Consider the following 20,046-nt stretch of genomic DNA (forward strand, 5'->3'; position numbering starts at 1 on the left):
AAATAAACATTTACCACATTTCAGCTTGTGCGCATGTATATTTTGTAATGGAATAGAGCACAAAAGCTGTTTTTCATGCCGGAGGAAGACCTTTCATAAGCAGCTCTGACATGCATTACATTACATTACATTACTGGCATTTGGCAGACGCTCTTATCCAGAGCGACGTAAAACAACGTGTATAACCATAACCAGGAACAAGTATTACGAAACCCCTAGAGAGAAGTACCGGTCCAAGTGCAGGGAACAACCGCATAGTTCAGCTTAGACCCTGAAGGTTAAACTGATTAACACTAAACAACGAGAACGGCAGCAACGCAGTCTATGGACTATGACAGTTAATGCACCTAAGTCACCTACGAAACAGCTGCCTAGTTACAACCCTAAGCTTACAGTCATTTACAGGGGGGTAGGGAGGGATGGGGAGAGGTGCAGCCTGAAGAGGTAAGTCATATGAGCGCCCAAGGGGGGTCGCTAGAGAGCGATGAAACGCAGATCCCTGTCTGACTGAACCCTCCCGTACCCTGGGCAACACAGGCACCAATCGTGCGTCGCCCTGTGGAGCTATCGGCCACAGTCGGCACTGGCACGGTCCGAATTCGACCCAAGGTCGTGAGGCTCATCCATGCACCTCAGCGTGGGGCCTCAACTAAATGAGCCATCCAGCAGCCCCAAGCCTAATTTCAATAAAATTACACCTTACCAGCATCTTGTTGTGTTTCTGTTGTCACTTCACTTTTTAGTTGACTGCTTTTAGTTGATCTGCTTTTCTCCTGCACAATCTTTGTTTCGGTTTTGTAGTATGGGCGTGGTTTTCTCTTTCTCTCTCTCTCCCCTCAGCTGATCACTCTCACCTGTTCTGGCCGCATTCTCACACACTGGCTAATCACTCATTTCATTCACCTGTTCCCTGTTTGCATGTTCACGCTCTGTTCAATTATCTCTCATTTCACTCACCTGGTTATTTTGGTATACATTCTCTGTTTCCCTGTTCTTCCTTGCCAGATTGTGCCTCCTGTTTACAGTGCCTTTCCAGCGTTTACCTCTCGTTAGTCTGACTCGTGTTTTGATCTTGCCTGTTTACCCGACCACCGATTTTTTTGCCTGCCGACTTTGTTTTGCTGATTCCTGTTCTGACCTCCGCTTGTTCAACGACTTAGATTTTTGCCCCGGTGGATTTTTCTGGTTTTTGATCTTTGCATGAACTGACTACGAGACTGCCTGCTGTATTGTGTGCCTTTGAATTAAACATCTCCTTCGGGAGTTTCGACACTCAGTTGTACAAGTCTACATTTGGGTCCACCACACCCCGACCCGTGACAGAACAATCTGGCCAGTATGGACCCAGCGGACCCAGAGCACCTGCGCAACGCCCTCGCCAGCCAAGGCAGCACTCGTGGGACGGCACGAGCAAGCCCTCCGTGAGATCCGGTATTCGCTGACAGCACTCGCTGGTCAGATGCAGCAGCTGACCACCCGCCTCCCGGCTCCCGCTCCCGAAGCCCCGAGGGCTCCTCCCGACCCGGTCCAGCTCTACACCCACGCAGCCCTCCTGCCCAGGGAGCCGCACACTCCTGCTCCGGAGCGCTACGCTGGAGACTTGGGGAAGTGCAAGGCGTTTCTAATGCAGCGTTCACTCGACCTTCAACCAGCAACCCACCACTTACAACAACGATGGGAAAAAGATTTCTTGCATCGTGGGGCTGCTGAAAGGATCTGCATTAGACTGGGCCACAGCAGTTTGGGAGAGCCAACCTCCTACAAACTTCACCTGCTCCAGTTTCGTTGCAGAAATGCGAGAAGTCTCTGATCGCCCCGTTTGCGGGAGAGACTATAATCAGCGCCTGCTGTCGATGCGCCAGGGCACGCGCAGCGCGGCGGCATTTTCAGCTGAGTTCCGGACTATTGCTGCGGAACCAGTCTAGCCCACTGCTCGATGCCACACTGGTTCAGGACCAACAACCCCTCAGGCTACAGGCGTTGGTCGACTCTGGCGCCGACAAGAATTTCTTGGACGCCGAACTGCCGACTTTGTTTTGCTGATTCCTGTTCTGACCTCCGCCTGTTTAACGCCTGTTTTTCGGGGTCCTCTCAGGAGTGCACCTGGGACAGCCCTGAGCTGCATTCCATCCTCCCCGTAGCTCTCCATCGCTCCTCTCCCTCATCGCCACGGTAACTGGGAATGTGGAGACTGGGACAAGACTGCAGGCCTAGGCAGAAGTGGCCAGGAGTGCATACAGAAATACAGAAACATACACTTCCCTTCACTACCTTAAGCCTCCAAGCAGCTGTACACCGCAGAACACAGTCAGAAGTGCATTAATCACTGCAGGTTTGCCACTGAATCTACAGGAACTGAAGCAGAGCAGTGAAAGAATGGGCAGTGATTCACTATGTGTGCTCATATAGACATGAAAACAGTTTCTCTGATCGATCAAACATTGTCTGAATTATTTGTAAAACATTTTAGTTCACAGCCATGTCTGCTGCAATTACTAAGGCATAAGAACACTTATGTAGTTGTGGAAATGACTGAGTTTTGGTCTGATGGGCACTTCCTCGCTTGAACCAGAATCCACCGTTTGGGCTGTTCACAAAGGCCGATAACAGAATAAGCACAGCAAGTACATGACTCTCCCAACGCCATATCTCTGGATTAGATCTTTAAAAGTGATTAAAGTGTTCTCTTGAAAAATGTGGTGGAGATGTGTAATGCCTTTTTGTTTCCATGTGGTGAAATTCAGTGAAGTTTTGTTGAGCTGGAAGTCAGGGTTATGCCAGATTGGGGTGTATTTGGAGGGTGTCAAAGTGGAGTTTGTGATTTTGTTGATTTTCCACCAAGCTTTCAGAGTTGTAGAAATTACAGTGTTCTTAAAGCAGGTGTGGTGTTTTATGTTTATATTGAGGAATGGTAGGTCAGGTGGTGAGATTTCCCTGCATGCTTCTTGTTCGATATCAATCCATGAGTTGTTTTGTTGGGTGGGGTGAGGCCATTGATAGATGTATAGCAATTGGTTGGCCAAGTAGTAATTATGAAAATTTGGTGCATCGAGTCCTCCTTGATTTTTATTTTTTTGAAGAGTACCTAATTTGATTCTGGCTTTTTTATTTTTCCAGTAGAATTTGGTTATTATTGAATCTAGGGAGTTGAACCAGTTGGTGGTGGGTTGGTTTGGGATCATAGCAGAGGTGGGTAGAGTAGCCAAAACCTGTACTCAAGTAGAAGTATTGTTACTTTAAAATAATAATGACTCAAGTAGAAGTAAAAGTAGTCATCCAAATAATTACTTGAGTAAGAGTAAGAAAGTATCTCGTGAAAAGACTACTCAAGTACTGAGTTACTTCATATAATCTGATTTAATGTTGAAATAAGAAGAGCAAGATGAACGTAAAAATCTAAATGTCCAAAATATAAAATTGTAAATACTTGTCCAATAGAAATAAACAAAATATAAAATAGCCATGTGCAAATTCAAATATGGCCTAAATCATATCCCTTTAAATAAAACAATACACAGGAGGTTCGTCAGAAGAGGAGGATTTTCGCTTTCTGTTGTACTCTATTAAGTCTGTATACCTCATCAGTTTGTTGGGGTGAACCCTCCGTTGACAGAAAAAATATCAATGAGGCTACAGGGGATTTATCCATTAAAATAGACTCATCATCACTACAAAGAGGAGCCTGTTCAAATTCAAACAGAAACTTTATATGTGGAAAACATAATGCTTTGTCGCACCATTATTGTACCTTATGATGCACTTATCCACAATATTCCAAAGTCCCATGATGCCTTGCGCGGAATATGTGCAGAACTTCCGGTTTAGTGTAAACAAACTTTGGCTGTGTCCCAAACCGCACACTTCCATGCTCCGAGTGCGCATAGCGAGCATGCCTCCATCTTGGAGTGCGAGTCCAAACCGAAGTTTGGTAGTGCGGAGCACTGATCCATTTGATCAAAATTTGAAGTGTGCATCCGTGCATGCTCCGACTGGGAAAAATACCATAATTCCTTTCGCGAAAACGGTCAAAAACAACGGTAATGGCGGATGACAGTCTAGTGTAGGCTACTCTCTCGGATTGGAAACTGAAATCATGTCATAGGAAAATGGTACACAGGAGTTGGTATATAAATAAAGTGGTACAGTGTTAATGAATAACGCAATATGTAAATATCAGTTTTTTTTTTTTTTAGTTTAAAGGAGTACCATGGTGATTGTCACACTTTCTCGGTTTTATGTGCTATTTGCACAAGAGGCATTGAAGAAACACAATGAGTAAAGTATTAAATATGTCCGTTCTGTATTTTTGAAGAAATATGCGTTTTAAATTTATCGTCCTATTTTCAACCGGTTGAGAAAGTTGTCAACTTGGTGCGTCACGAACACAGTAACCACTCCCCTTTCCACGCCCCATAAACCCATGGATAACTCGAGACCCATAATTTGCGCCGCTGGCTTACGGGCAAGACAATGCAAATATTTGACTAACGTTAGGTTCACTTAAATTAGAATAAATGAATTGTCAATCAAGCCAGACTGTACTAAAAAGGGCGACAATGACGTAAACAACAGGTGTGGTATTACGCGCAGCTATTTTGGAAGATACCCAGGCGTCACGAATGCGCTTGTATTTCACAAACGGATTGTCCAAGACAATAAATGACCACTCAGTCAAATAGTTAGCTATCCACAGCCAAAACTAACCTACAACTTACCGCCACATATTTTCTCAAGTTCGAAGTTGAGTTCTTGTAGGCTGAAATGTCCACATTTCTAGGCAGACAAAGAAGGCAGCGCATAATGTAACTACTGTTTTTGGTAGTCTGTAAGTAAAACATAGTTTGAACGTGAGGCCAGGGGTGTTCTGCCTCCTACGAATCACCCGCCGTTGTTTCAGCCATTGTTGTCGCCCACTCATCCTTCTGTGTGCTGTGACTGGCTACGTTTGATTGGTGAAACGGAGTCATGTGGGGCTATGACAGCGCCAAAGCAAAGACCAGTCAGCCTCTTTGGCTGAAGTCTCTCTGAGAGAAAGAAACAAACAGAACGTCCTTGAATAAAAAAATGGGTAAAAAATAAAAGTAACGAGCGGAATGTAGCCGAATATAACGGAGTAAAAGTAACATTTTTTCTTCGCAAATATACTCGAGTAAAAGTGAAAAGTATGTTGCATTAAAACTACTCTTACAAGTACAATTTATTCAAAAAGTTACTTAAGTAAATGTAACGGAGTAAATATAACGCGTTACTACCCACCTCTGGTCCTTATTCTCTCTGTGTAACTGTACAAACAGCACTGTGTCCTTATTCTCTCTGTGTAACTGTGTACAAACAGCACTGTGTCCTTATTCTCTCTGTGTAACTGTGTACAATCAGCACTGTGTTCTTATTCTCTGTGTAACTGTGTACAGACAGCACTGAGTCATTATTCTCTCTGTGTAAGTGTGTACAAACAGGCACTGTTTCAAACACTGCAATCTAGAGTTAAGGAGGGCATCTGATTTTGGTGTCCTCCCCTCTAACTGACTCTCTGGTTGTGTTCCAACCTTTATGCTCTGTAACTTTGGCAGTGCGCCACCATGACATAGCTGTTCAATGCGTGAATTTTTTTTGTCAAACTTGTCCGTGGTTTTACAGAAGATATTGTAGCCAATTAAGTGAACGTGCAGATGGTACATCATAATGGAGTGTATATGTTCGGTGAAAGCTGGGTAGATGTGATGCAAAAGCAATTGTTGATAAATAATAAGCAAATATTAGTGAGCAAAAAAGCACAGTTCAGAAACTGGCTTCCAGTGGGGTTTGAACCAGGAACCCTGTGATCCATAGACCATGACATTGACCACTCAGCCACAAAGGGACCAGTTGTTGAGATAAGAAATGTTTTAGAGTAAAAAGATATGTCTATTTTGCATGTGTATGTGAGATCTTGATTGGATCGTGTAGGTGAAGGATTGGCTGGTGTTGGTAAAATGTCCAATGGGGAGACATTTTGTTTCTGGCTAAGCGGCAGTAAGGAGGAGGAGGAGAAGAAGGAGAAAACGCAAAATCCCCTTAGTTTGGGGCTTTATTGTGTGGACGTGTGAAGTTGTTTATGAATTCTGTCTGTTGAAATGGGGTCAGAATGTACAGAAATGAATGTTTTTTAATGTTTTTAAGGGCTGAGTGTCTAGTGGTTATTTTTGTCGGGAACCCTGAAAAGTGCCAAACTCTCAGTGGTGTATATGGGGCATGCTGCCCCACCAAGGCGTAACTTGGCGGGATGGCATACCTGCCATCCCAATGAAGAAAGAAAAATAAAAATTTAGCTAGCTATAGGTTATTTCTAGGACATTTTCTTACAGTGTGAGCAAGGTTATTTGATTATCTATAAATGACAGAAAATGGCCAGAGTTCAATCCAGATAGCTAGTTACAAAGGATCATTCAGATAAATTAAAGGCATAAAAACTGCTGCATTATTATATTAAACTCATATAAAACAAGCTATTTATAATGCCAGAGAAAATACACTTAAAGGTTAAAAATATATTTACCTTGTTGTGCCTGATGTAAATTAAGAACAATTCCTCAGATTAAATCGTCTACCGTAATTTAAACCGATAACCGTAATAAAACAGCGATTTACCTCATTCAATATTTGCGCGTCTCTCAGCCCGAGAGACTCAAGCAAGCGATTGGTCTTACGCGCTCTGATTGGCTATCCCCTTCAATTCATTGGTAGATTCTTGGTAGCGAACGGGGATTTGATTGGATCTCTCTACCAACAATTACAGAGACTCACGGCTTCCTCGGGGTGCCTTTAGAACTGACCTATATTTGGCCGGACCGCAACAGCGGGGCCAGCCCTACAAACACGAATGTCTCTGACTGACTGACTGAGTGAGTGATAAAGTTACACCGCCCATGTCTGTGACGTCGGCCGGTTCGGTCCAGCAATATACTATGTTTTAACCTGGTCTTGTTATACGGTCTATGGGTGGCACCCATTTGAGTTATGTGTAATCTAATTGAGCTCATTTTTTCTGGAAAATATACACTCAATTCAACTTTTTTTTTGAAGTTAATATTATTACTCCTACTAATAATAATAAGAATAATTGAAGGAGCCATTAATTTATGTTGGTTTATAATAAGAACCCCAAAAAGATATTATGAAGTTTATTTATTCTGTTCTACATTTAACTTGAAATTATAATGGAATTTATCATGTATTTGTTATTTATTGTTTAGTGTGCATTAATTATTTTATGAGTGTGTCCCTCTATAGGAGAAGGGGGAATAAATTATATTTAAGATGGTGCGGTGAGGCGGGCCAGCGGGAGTAGACGGGTGCGAGCGGAAACGGTCATTGACCGTGTTTTGCACAACCAAAGTGGACCTGTGGAATCTGGAAAACTTTAAATGGACTTTAATTTTAAGTTTATTATTGCAGTTTTATGTTCATTTATTTTGTAAATAAATTCAACAAGAGCAACAACAATAATGCATTTTTATTTTCATTACAACACGCGTCAGACAACTGCACCCAACTCCCAGTGAAGTGGATAAAAGTGGGAAACGTTTACTGGAACATAGGAAACAAAAGGACAGAAACTTAACCTATTTTTACCATTACAATAATAGTAATAGTAATAATCATAATAATAATTTGTTTTTAATGACATTTAACGTGATATACATTTGATGGTAGGCCTACCATAATGTGAAGGCATTCAAAACTTGACAACCTTTTATAAAACCTATTAAAGGAACCACCACTAGACGGAGCCACATGCTCAATAGTCACTGAAGCCAGCATTCAGATTATGGCTAATGTTTCTCAGCTTGACAGTTGCTTTTGCAATCAAATGCATGTGCATTGGTTCAAGTAGCTTAATAGCAATCTTATCTTACTGTAAAATATTGTCTCGCAGTTATGTCAAGTTATATATTTCTACTTTCAAAAATAAAACTGGAACGAACTCAGACACCAGAGAGCCATCAGGCACCAGCCATGCCTAATACCAGCTGATCTGGTTGCTCCAGCTGTCTGTGTCACATTGGGCTGCCTGTGTAGCATCCCTCCATATTGTATACTCCTGTGCTACCACTACTGTGACATTTGCAATGCTTCTAACTTTCTATTGTCTGCGTCTGTGATGCCCTTTAACATAACACAGTGCTGCAATCCACATTTCTCTACAGGGACAATAAAGTCAAGTCAAGTTCAGTAGAGATGGCTTATATGAAATCCACTGTATTTTCCATGTGCAAGTAATTTCTGTTACAAAGGTCACAAGTATTTATCTATAACCTTTATATGTATAGGAAAAACTAGTTTTAAGTGCATCAAGTTAAGTCCATTTTAGAAAGTGCCATGCGATTTCTGAAAACATTTTAAGAACATTATACATACTCTCCACACTGAAAGACATCTTGTGCATGTAGAGGCATTGTTATGGGCTCTGTTGTGGAGTTTCATGATTTTCCTCCATGATCAGTGTGTCTCACTCTGCAATTCTGCTAGATGATTTGCTATATGTGAGAAGGAATCTGAATAAGATCATCTAGAAATTGTGTATATGAAAATAAGCTTCATATTATAATTGTTGGTGTTACATTGGTCATTTGGGGTCACTCTGCACAACAGAACTGAACAATGCCTTTAGCATCAGGTTTCTGGGGAGCTTACGATATGCCTGCTCCTAGGATAAAAAGTCAGATTATTAAAATATGAATAAAATCCAACCGGTTTATGAGTGAAGACCACACAGCACCTAGTGCCCCCGAAAGTACAGGAAGCATAGATAAACCCTTCAGACATGGCCTTAAAACCGTTTGAGCATATATTTTGTACATGAGATGTGATGCACAAGTCAGCATTTGCCTGTTTACTCTGTACATTCAGATCAACCAGCCTGAGTCCATGTTCAGAGCAGGAACGCTGTAATGTGTGTGTGCTTACACGCCGATATGAATCATCACTCCTAAGAGACAAGCAGGATGGCTGTAGGATGGTGTTAACTCTGCTCCTGTCCTCTGTAATCCACGTTAGCCAGGGGGAATCTTCTGGAAACCGCCAACAACTCTGGGAGACCCCCTTGAAACCGATGTCAGATCAGGGAGTCTCAGACAAGCAAATTCATTACAAACTACAAATTTATTCAATCAATTACTCATTCAATTGTCTGGTCGGGACCACAAACCGGACATGTACAAATAATTTAAGAAACGGAACCTTATTTGTTCACGGCGTCAGTGTGTGCACTGAGTCGAGGAAGGGTTACTACTCTACAGGATTCCAAAGAAAAACTGCCACGTTATGGGGTAATAATGGGGGTAAACAATATTTACGACAACGTTATCACTGTCTTTGTCGCCTCCAATCATGAAATTCAACCACCTAAGCTACTGCTGTAAGCAACCCAAACTCCAACTAACAGTTCTAGTATACAGTTTGACTTGTAGGCTACAGTTGAGGCCAAAAGTTCACATGCACCTCGGCTAAAGACATTCAAACTCAATTTTTCACAACTCCACACATTTCATGTTACCATGCATCTCCTGTGTTATGTCAATTAGGGTATCTACTTTATTTCCATAAGAGGTAATTTCAAAATAATAGCTAAGAGACATTTATTTCAGCTTGTATGTACTATATCAGATTTTCAGTGGGTCAAAAGTTTACATACACTTTTTTAGTATTTGGTGGCATTGCCTTTTAATTGCTTAACTTGAATCAAACACTTGGGGTAAGCTTCCACAGGCTTCTCACAATACTTTGCCAGAATCTTTGCTCATTCCCCCTGCCAGAACTGGTGTAACTCAGTCAGGTTTGTGGGCCTCCTTGCTCGGACACGCTTTTTCAGTGCATTCCACAAATTTTCTATGGGATTCAGATCAGGGCTTTGTGATGGCCACTCCAATACTTTCACTTTGTTGTCTTTAAGCCATTTTGTTACAACTTTGGAGGTATGCTTAGTATCATTGTCCTGCTGGAAGACCAAGTTCTGACCAAGTTTTAACTTTCTAGCTGATGTCTTGAGGTCTTGCTTCAGTATTTCTAGTTCATTCTGGATTTTTTATGCCGGCCTTGGAGTAGGGGCTTCTTCCTTGTACAGCAGCCATGGCAATATAGGATTCTCTTAATGGTGGATGTAGATACTTTGGTACCTGATGCTGCCAACTCCTTCACCAGTTCCTTTGTTGTTGTCTTGGGGTTCAGTTGAACCTTTCTGACCATAGTTTGTTTAGCCCTGGGAGTTAATTTTAACTCTGCAGTGTCTGTGGTCCCAAGGTTTTTATATTTGTATACAATTGTTTGTACAGATGTTCGTGTTACCTTCAGTTGTTTGGAAATTGCTCCTAAGGAGGAACCAGACTTGTGGAGGTCCACAATTTTTTGGCAGAGTTGCTTTGATTTTCCCATCGTATCATGGGCAAAAAGGCAGTGGCTCTAAAAGTAGGCCCTTAAATACAGCCACATGTGCCAATTAACTCCCAGTTAACTCCTAATTATGACAAAAGGAACGGTAAAAAGTAATTGCATCAATTTCTGAAATCTTCCAGACTGTTTAAAGACACTAAACCAGGTGTATGTAAACTTTTGACCCACTGGAATTCTGATATAGTGAATTAAAGCTGAAATAAATATGTCTCTAATTGATTGTTTTAAAATTACCTCTGATGTGAACAAAGCAGATGTCTCAATTAACTTGCCAAACTAAATGTATGGCAACATGAAATGTGCAGAGTTATGAAAGACTGAGTTTGAATATCTTTAGCCTAGGTGTATGTAAGCTTTTGGACTCAACTGTATGTATGTGTATACATGTCTCTCTCCAGATTTAATTATGGTACATACATTTATATGCATTATTATTATTATTATTATTATCAGTTACTCATAGAAAACACAGTACATAATGAAATATCTCAACAAAAACACGTTTTCAATGTACAAAAATGCCAAGATACTCACCCATACAAAGCACTGTCTATAAGCCTATAATTAAAACTTGCAAAATCTAGGCCTTTAAAAGTATTGACATCAATACTTTTGATATAAAAAGGGGTGGGGTGGTGAATAAATAAATACATATAATAATGGCAAATATTTTGCCCCATTAAAACATTTTTTAATCTTACAAAACTATCCAGGCATATGTTTTCCCAATTAATGTACTGTATCTCCGTGGGTTGCATAAAGTTTAGCACAATAGTACTATTTATTTTGCAATGTAAAAATCATATTTGTGAATAATAATAATAATTTTATTCCAAACAGCACCCAAAGCACTTGGTGCAGACAATTGTTCAAACATAGTGTCGCCATTTTCACAATTTCAGGTGTAACAGCTGAATAGCTAAATTTCAGTGATTGGCATTTCACTTTCATGTAACACATAAACTTTGAATGACAACATTCCCAACATAGAATGAGACCATCTAACTGCTCATGATATTAGCTCTCCAACAACACCAAACATGACTTTACTGCATATTAGATTGGCGACGTAGTTTAGACAAAGACAAAGACAAAGAAAGCGCATAACTTTCGCACCGACATATGCATACGCGCCTTTTATTCACCTCCAGGACCAGCAACGAAAACAGATATGCTGTCTCAGAAACGTCAAAACAATCGTGATACATCTACGCCTTTGGATCATGCCTTTGACTGGATAATATATGTGACTCGCCGAATCATCGACCAAAAGAAACGTGCTTTTGACCCGTCGTCCATTTTGCTTTTGACACGCCCCGTACTCTGGTCTCCAGATACTCCCGACTCGAGAAAGCGACTGTGGGTCAGATCTCACATTTCAGCCCTGAAATGAAAATGAAAATAAAATAAAATGTCTTGTGGCGCATTTTGAATAAAATGAAGTGGAACTGGTAAGAGCAGGTATCGTGGAAAGTCAGCTCTCGTTAGTTATTATTTTATTTTAATACTTCACAAACACATTTGATGAGTATACGAAGGGCAAATAACCTTAAAAATTGTCAACAAAAAAAAGAGAAAAAAAGAAACAGTTGATTGGGGAAGGCACAAGAAAATGTACAGACAAAATACCAAAAATTACACAAACTTAAAAACAAACTGTTGATTTGGGCATGCCCATGCAATGTTCCTGATTGATTGAGTTTCATTTCTGAGCTTATGATGGCCAGCTTAATTTGCATCGACACTGCTGTCTTCCTCATGTTGTCACACCCCAACAACAATCTCCAAAGGCAATTGCAAAGTCTAGAATCAAGACTAGACATCAACAGCTCTCTTCTGCATTCACTAACGACACAAATGAATACACCTGCCTGAAAACACATCTGTGAAGCCAATTCAACAAATACGTGCAGTACCTTAAAATGGGGGGACCATGTACAAAAGGTGCTGTCATTTCTAAACTGTTCAGCCGATATGGATGGAAATACCCTCAAATTAAAGCTGACCGTCTGCACTTCAACCTCATTGTCATTGTATCCTTTCAAACTCAAAGTGCTAGAGCACAGAACCAAAATAACAAAAAAATGTGTCACTATCCAATGAATTATGGTGCTCACTGTATGTGCTAAAATTTGGCAAAGATCTACATGGATTAAATATTTGTTTATTCTGCATAACTTATTAAATACCACCACTGATGCAGCTAATAAAAAGTATAAATATATAAAACTCCACCCATCGAACATTCAGTTGAGCCAGTAAACAGGTAAGTAAGGAAAGGTCCAAAGGTCCAACAGAAACTGAAGCTTAACGGCCATTTTAAAAACGGAGGAGGAAGAAACTAGGAAAGAAGGAATAAAATAAAATGTGAAAAACGGAGTAAACAGTCTGTTGTGGAGTGGAACTGAGGTAAGAGAAGCTGAAGGTAAAGGGCTGCGGGGAGGAATGAGAATCTGCAGGTATAATCGCATTAACCCGCGTAACTCAGAAAAACGGATAACTGGCAATAAAATAGCGAGTTTAATGCGTAGCCTAACAAGCTAAGAGCTCATACGGAATCCAAACATACATTTTAGACCAGAAAGTAATTTAAAAATAACCTTTAAAAGAAAGTTTACTTCAGTTTTTTTTAATATTCCATGACCACTTCTACCATGTGAGGAGGTAGAATAGTGAGACGGACGTCACAGGACTTGTCGCTTGTTGTTGACATTTTTACACTTACTGCACTATAAACCCTGATTTTGTTTTAAACAATTAAGGGGTTGTTACTTTTTTTCATGTTTTAGAGGGAATCATTCCCATTAGCCTACTAAAATTAAGTGGTTTGCAATATTGAGGAAAAATATACAGTGGAGTGATTATGTTAGGCAGAGATTACTCTAGGCCTATATGATATCATTTTACTCATAGTCGGACACCCTCCAGAACCCGGACACGCTTCTTTGCGGCGTTGGTCCCTTCCTTTTTATTGAAAATTTCGAAAAGACGTGGGGGTTGGAAGTAGCCTAGGTGTCCGGTATTTAGGGTTATTAAACTACCTTTGTGTGAAATTTCATGTCCATCCAAAACATATATGAACATATTACGACGACTTTAATAAACATTACCCTGTTCGAGTGAATAAAATGGGGCAATTCGGCACTGGATGACGATCTCGCTACAGTTTACGGTCTACTCTCGCAGGCTTTGACTGGGGGTGTCCGTCTATCTTTGACTAGGCTAACCGACGAAGGTCTTCTAGTTTTCCCACTAGGAAAAAAATAAGGTTAGCTGACCTTACAATTGCTATATGTATGTGTTTGTGACAAGTTGTGCTGTGTTTCAAGCTGCTTATATATCGGGTGAACGGACAAGGAAGAACGCAGGCGCCTATTATTACGCGAAAATTGCGAAAAAGCGTCCACCTACAGGTAAGCGCACGATAAGGCAGCGTCCGAATAGGCCTTTTCTCATAACCGTCCCTGTCACAGTCTGTGATTTAAACTGGCGTTTAAAACTTGGAAGTTTTTATCCGAACACATTTCTCTCTTAAATGGCACTAGATCCGCTGATCGTTTTTCAACCGAAACAATTATTTTGCTAACAAAAAGCTAACACTGCTGCGCATGTTATTTACGTCACAGCTCTTGCGGCTACCTGGCAATGCTAGTGAAGCGCAAGTAGCCTAGTTATATGAAGATGTTTACAACGATATATACAACTGTAAAAAATAGAAAAATGTATAATTTATTACACTAACGGAAAACAAGGGGAAGAAAACGGTTTTCGCGCGTGTATCGAAAAAATCTAAACAGCTCTGTGTGTAATGTCATTGTGCGACGGGTCATCTCGGGTGGCTAACCACTTAGGCGTTAGCAGTTGGCTTTTTTAAATGACAGAATTTTTTTAGATGATAAAAAATGGGTAAAAAGCATTATTTTTTCATATACAAAAAAACTTCCAAATGTCATAATCGCCATTCATTTGTCCCAAAGGGGCGTCTATTTTTTTAAACCGGAAGTCTCGAAAATGCTAACAAACCCGAAGGGAATGACGACACGACTTCTGAGGCCTATAGCTGCGTCAGAATAGTCAAAGAATTACGTCCTATGTCTTTTCCTAACCACTTTTCCTTGACCTCGGTGGAAAGCGTCATGAGGTTAAGAAAAGATGTGAAGGAGAATTCAAAAGGATTTAGGAAAAGACAACCGCGGTGCTAAGAGAATCCAACTGCACTTACTACACTAGGCTACGTAATTATGCGACGGCGGATGTTATTGACGTGAGTCTGCCGTGGTAAAACTACAATGTTTCTGCCTGAGAGTATCTGCCGGTCTGTTTCTGCCCGCGTTTCTGTCTGTGAGTTCTGCCCTGACCGAGTTCTGTTTCCTTTTGGGGTTTTTTTTGTTGAAAATTCTTCTGTTTTTGTTTTTGAAAGTGCCCTGTCTGGCACTCGTTTTTGTTCACTGTTTTCTGTTACCTGTATGAGAGTGAAGTCTTTGATTGGATTTGCCTTTTTGGAGTTCCTGGTGTTTTTCCCATTCTGCGTTTGCGTCCTGGTCCCCCGTTACCTGCTATCTTAAATCACGAGGAATTAAAGATATCTTTAACTGAAATTATGAATAAGTCAGAGCTAAGTGGAGATATCTCTTATTTGAGTTATCTCTTATTGAAATCGCGATACAGTATCTGGAATTCACGTTTTTGATAGTCAAAACTGAATTGTAGATATCTTAATTGGAGGTCCCATACAACTGAATGGTGAAAGTAACTTCAATCTTACTAGCAAAATGTAGCCTAATTCGAGATATTAAAAGTTTTTTGATGAGTGAAAATGCAGTTAGATCTTAAATTAGCTCTTTGACTAATCATAAATCAGTTACAGATACCTGTAATGTGAATCTGGTCAGGCTATTAAATGTTTGTGACACAACTCCTTAATTAGCACTAAACAGGCACAGAAAACAAACTAAGATTGGAGGAACTGGCGCCCTCTAGTGTGACGGTTGGATTCAGGTAGGGTTGTTATTTCCCAAAAATATATAAAAATAATTGGCACCCCTAAAGATTCTTATAAATAAAATAAAATCAAACTCAATCTACATCAATATTAAGAGAAGCTCTTGTGGCCTTCCATGGCTTCCTGTTTCACTGGAGGATTAAACTGAGAACCTGCTTGTGAAACCCATTTTTCATCTTTGCCACAGAGAAAGACAAAGAACTGACGAACAAAATGAAAATGGTTGCTGACCTTTGAAAATCAGGCAATGGATCAAAAAATAAACTGAAGATGCTAGGTACTACTGTGAGGGCAATGATGAAGAAGTTTAAAACTGCTGGTGCATGGTGGTGTGTGTGGAGTTTGCATATTCTCATCCCATGTCTGCATGGGTTTCCTCCCACAGTCCAAAGACATGCAGGTTAAGCTAATTGGAGGCACTAAATTGCTTGAATGTATGAGTGTGTAAGTGCATGGTGTGCATGCCCTGTGATGGCCTGGTGACCTGTTCAGGGTTTTTTCCTGCCTCCTGCCCAATGCATGCTGGGAGAGGCTCCAACCCCCCTCACAACCATGTCCAGGAATATGATGTAGGATAGATTTAAGGATGCATATACTGAAAATAAAAATACGGTGGTGGATCTTTAATGTTATGGGGCTACTTTGCTCACACTGGTCCTGGGGCCCTTGTTAAGGAAAGCAGCATCGTGAACTCTACCCAAGTACCAGGACAATTTAGCCCTAAACCTGACTACCTCTGCCAGCAGACTGAAACTAGTGGATCTTTCAGCAAGACAATGACCCCAAATCCACGTTAAAATCCACAAATAAAAAGGTTAATGATGCAGAAGCATCATTGTGCAATGGCTACAACAGTCTAAAGACTCCTGAAACTCCCTGAAAACCTGTGACTCAATTGAACAGCACAGCCCATAAGCACGGATCAACAAAGACATCAGGATCTGGAAAGATTGTGGGTGGAGGAAGAGTCTAAGATCCCTCCCAATGTGTTCTCTGGTCTTATGAGACGTTATGTAAAAAGACTCAGTGCCATTATCCCTGCGAGGGGAGGGTGCACACAGTACCAAATACAGGGGTGCCAATAATTGTGACGCACAATTTTTGTAAAGAAATGTGAGAAATGTGTCATTTTGGTAGTTTCCATTATATCATTAAATATATTCCATATGTTGGACAATGAAAATATACCTCAGCACTGGTAATCCTTATATTGAACGGTCTTAGTAATTGTTATCATGGGTGCAGAATATTTTGGAAGGAATTGTATTACTGTACAAGTTTATGGCTCAGTTAAATTCCAGATTTGTCGCTGTCTGTTCTCTGAGGTTTGATGTATGTGTGTGTGTGTGTGTGTGTGTGTGTGTGTGTGTGTGTGTGTGTGTTATAACAAATTCAGACCAATTTAAACAGAATGAACACGCTATATTCACGGGAATCTATTCGAACGGAATTTATATATTACAACAGAGGCAGTTGTCCGGTTTCCAGGGAAACAAATCCAGAAAACGTGCCAAAAATAATAAGTCATGAAACCAAAATTAATGCATAAGTGCAAAAATCTTCTTTCCTCTCCAAAAACAAATAATTAAGCAATGCATTGCATTCAAAGAAGCAAAAAAAAAACCCCAAAAAGCTTCGGCTCACCCTCCTGATGCAGTAGAAGAGAATTCTTTTAAAACGTAGGTTCAGCAGGTTACTCGTTTTCGTGTCTTGGAGCTGTGTTGAATAATTATAGATTGAAAAAAATACAATCCAAACTAAAACGCCAACAAATCTCAGAATTCTTGATTATTTTCTGCTGACTCCCCTTTACTCCATTCTCCGTTGCTACCTCTTGCCCCCAATCTATTTCAAAAAACCCACCTGGCCCATCACCACCTGTTTGCTGCTTGATTGCAACTCTTAAAGGGCCGGCATACAAATTTGCGATACTTCACAAAGGACTCATTATCGATACATACATTGAGCATATCAGTGGGATAAAATGCACAAATAACATAATATGGTGCGTACATATTTTAATGCACCGAACTTAATTAAATTACCTTTTTGTGTTACACGTTTACGTTATGTGGCCCTCACAGTGTATTATTCTGTCTGTGCGTTATCATGTTCTTCTTGTGTGTATTTACAGGTCTGCCAATTTGGGTCCGAACCCACTTGTGAATCTGATCTGGCGTGTTCAGGTGTCCTGAGACAGGGGGAGCTATTTCTAAAATGACTTCCTCAGAGGAGACCGAGACTGACGATGGAACCCACGGCCCTGCGAGAAAGAGGTAAAAATGCATGAATCAGTGAGTTAATGTGCTGTGAGTTAGAGCTGCAGTAAGAGGATGAGTTTAACTGGAAGCTCTGTCTCCATGTACTGTGAGTTAGAGCTGCAGTAAGATGATGAGTTTAACTGGAAGCTCTGTCTCCATGTGCTGTGAGTTAGAGCTGCAGTAAGAGGATGAGTTTAACTGGAAGCTCTGTCTCCATGTGCTGTGAGTTAGAGCTGCAGTAAGATAATGAGTTTAACTGGAAACTCTGTCTCCATGTGCTGTGAGTTAGAGCTGCAGTAAGATGATGAGTTTAACTGGAAACTCTGTCTCCATGTGTTGTGAGTTAGAGCTGCAGTTAGAGTGTGAGTTTAAATGGCAGCTCTGTCCATGTGCTGTGAGTTATAAATGCAGTAAAAAGATGAGTTTAACTGGAAGCTCTGTCTCCATGTGCTGTGAGTTAGAGCTGCAGTAAGAAGATGAGTTTAACGGGAAGCTCTGTCTCCATGTGCTGTGAGTTAGAGCTGCAGTTAGAGGATGATTTTAACTGGAATCTCTGTCTCCATGTGTTGTGAGTTAGAGCTGCAGTAAGAAGATGAGTTTAACTGGAAGCTCTGTCTCCATGTTTGTTCACAGGGTCCGGGTAAAGAAGGCAGAGTCACCTGTACCCAGCTGTCTGTCTATGAAAAGTGATCATTCAATGCATCTTCCATTCTGCTTCAGTGGAGAGTTCACAGGTGATCAAAGGTAATGAAACAAGTTCATACTGACACTACGGTTAAATAAAACTTAAATCTCAGTGGCTACTTTTTGGTTTAGTGGGGTGTATGATAGCACATTCTCGTCAACATGTGTGTATTAACTCATTTTAAAGTGTCATGATGTGTTTTATATCACATTCGGATGTGCTGTGAGTTAGAGCTGCAGTAAGAAGATGAGTTTAACTGGAAGCTCTGTCTCCATGTGCTGTGAGTTAGAGCTGCAGTAAGAGGATGAGTTTATCTTGAAGCTCTGTCTCCATGTGCTGTGATTTAGAGCTGCAGTAAGAGGATGAGTTTAACTGGAAGCTCTGTCTTCATGTGCTGTGAGTTAGAGCTGCAGTAAGAGGATGAGTTTAACTGGAAGCTCTGTCTCCATGTGCTGTGAGTTAGAGCTGCAGTAAGAGGATGAGTTTAACTGGAAGCTCTGTCTCCATGTGCTGTGAGTTAGAGCTGCAGTAAGAGGATGAGTTTAACTGGAAGCTCTGTCTCCATGTTTTTTCACAGGGTCCGGGTAAAGAAGGCAGAGTCACCTGTACCCAGCTGTCTGTCTATGAAGAGTGATCATTCAATGCTTCTTCCATACAACTTCAGAGGAGAGTTCACAGGTGATCAAAGGTAAGGAAACAAGTTTATACTGACACTATGGTTAAATAAAACTTAAATCTCAGTGGCTGCTTTTTGGTTTATTGGGGTGTATGATAGCACATTCTCGTCAACATGTGTGTATTAACTCATTTTAAAGTGTCATGATGTGTTTTATATCACATTCGGATGTGCTGTGAGTTAGAGCTGCAGTAAGAAGATGAGTTTAACTGGAAGCTCTGTCTCCATGTGCTGTGAGTTAGAGCTGCAGTAAGAGGATGAGTTTAACTTGAAGCTCTGTCTCCATGTGCTGTGATTTAGAGCTGCAGTAAGAGGATGAGTTTAACTGGAAGCTCTGTCTTCATGTGCTGTGAGTTAGAGCTGCAGTAAGAGGATGAGTTTAACTGGAAGCTCTGTCTCCATGTGCTGTGAGTTAGAGCTGCAGTAAGAGGATGAGTTTAACTGGAAGCTCTGTCTCCATGTTTGTTCACAGGGTCCGGGTAAAGAAGGCAGAGTCACCTGTACCCAGCTGTCTGTCTATGAAGAGTGATCATTCAATGCTTCTTCCATACAACTTCAGAGGAGAGTTCACAGGTGATCAAAGGTAAGGAAACAAGTTCATACTGACACTATGGTTAAATAAAACTTAAATCTCAGTGGCTGCTTTTTTGTTTAGTGGGGTGTATGATAGCACATTCTCGTCAACATGTGTGTATTAACTCATTTTAAAGTGTCATGATGTGTTTTATATCACATTCGGATGTGCTGTGAGTTGGAGCTGCAGTAAGAGGATGAGTTTAACTGGAAGCTCTGTCTCCAGGTGCTGTGAGTTAACGCTGCAGTTAGAGTGTGAGTTTAAATGGAAGCTCTGTCTCCATGTGCTGTGAGTTACAGCTGCAGTAAGAGGATGAGTTTAACTGGAAGCTCTGTCTCCATGTGCTGTGAGTTAGAGCTGCAGTAAGAGGATGAGTTTACCTGGAAGCTCTGTCTCCATGTGCTGTGAGTTAAAGCTGCA

The 20,046-nt window shown here is 40.8% G+C and overlaps 3 protein-coding genes across 4 annotated transcripts in view; all 3 read left to right on the plus strand.

The window, feature by feature from the left end:
- The window catches only part of LOC118218904, a 284,420-nt gene that overhangs the window by 76,564 nt on the left and 187,810 nt on the right, over nt 1-20,046 (plus strand). The gene's annotated exons all lie outside the window — the stretch shown is intronic.
- The window catches only part of LOC118218915 (Bardet-Biedl syndrome 10 protein homolog), an 82,199-nt gene that overhangs the window by 3,007 nt on the left and 59,146 nt on the right, over nt 1-20,046 (plus strand). The gene's annotated exons all lie outside the window — the stretch shown is intronic.
- LOC118218907 (NACHT, LRR and PYD domains-containing protein 3-like) overlaps nt 12,774-20,046 on the plus strand; it is a 38,130-nt gene continuing 30,857 nt past the window's right edge. The window contains exons 1-2 of the mRNA XM_035401658.1: nt 12,774-12,837; nt 17,565-17,706. Coding sequence (XP_035257549.1) covers nt 17,648-17,706 — 59 coding nt within the window. The 5' untranslated portion in view covers nt 12,774-12,837; nt 17,565-17,647. The remainder of the gene's footprint in view (nt 12,838-17,564; nt 17,707-20,046) is intronic.

Source organism: Anguilla anguilla, chromosome 19 (genome assembly GCF_013347855.1).
Source record: "Anguilla anguilla isolate fAngAng1 chromosome 19, fAngAng1.pri, whole genome shotgun sequence".
NCBI classification, from domain to species: domain Eukaryota; kingdom Metazoa; phylum Chordata; class Actinopteri; order Anguilliformes; family Anguillidae; genus Anguilla; species Anguilla anguilla.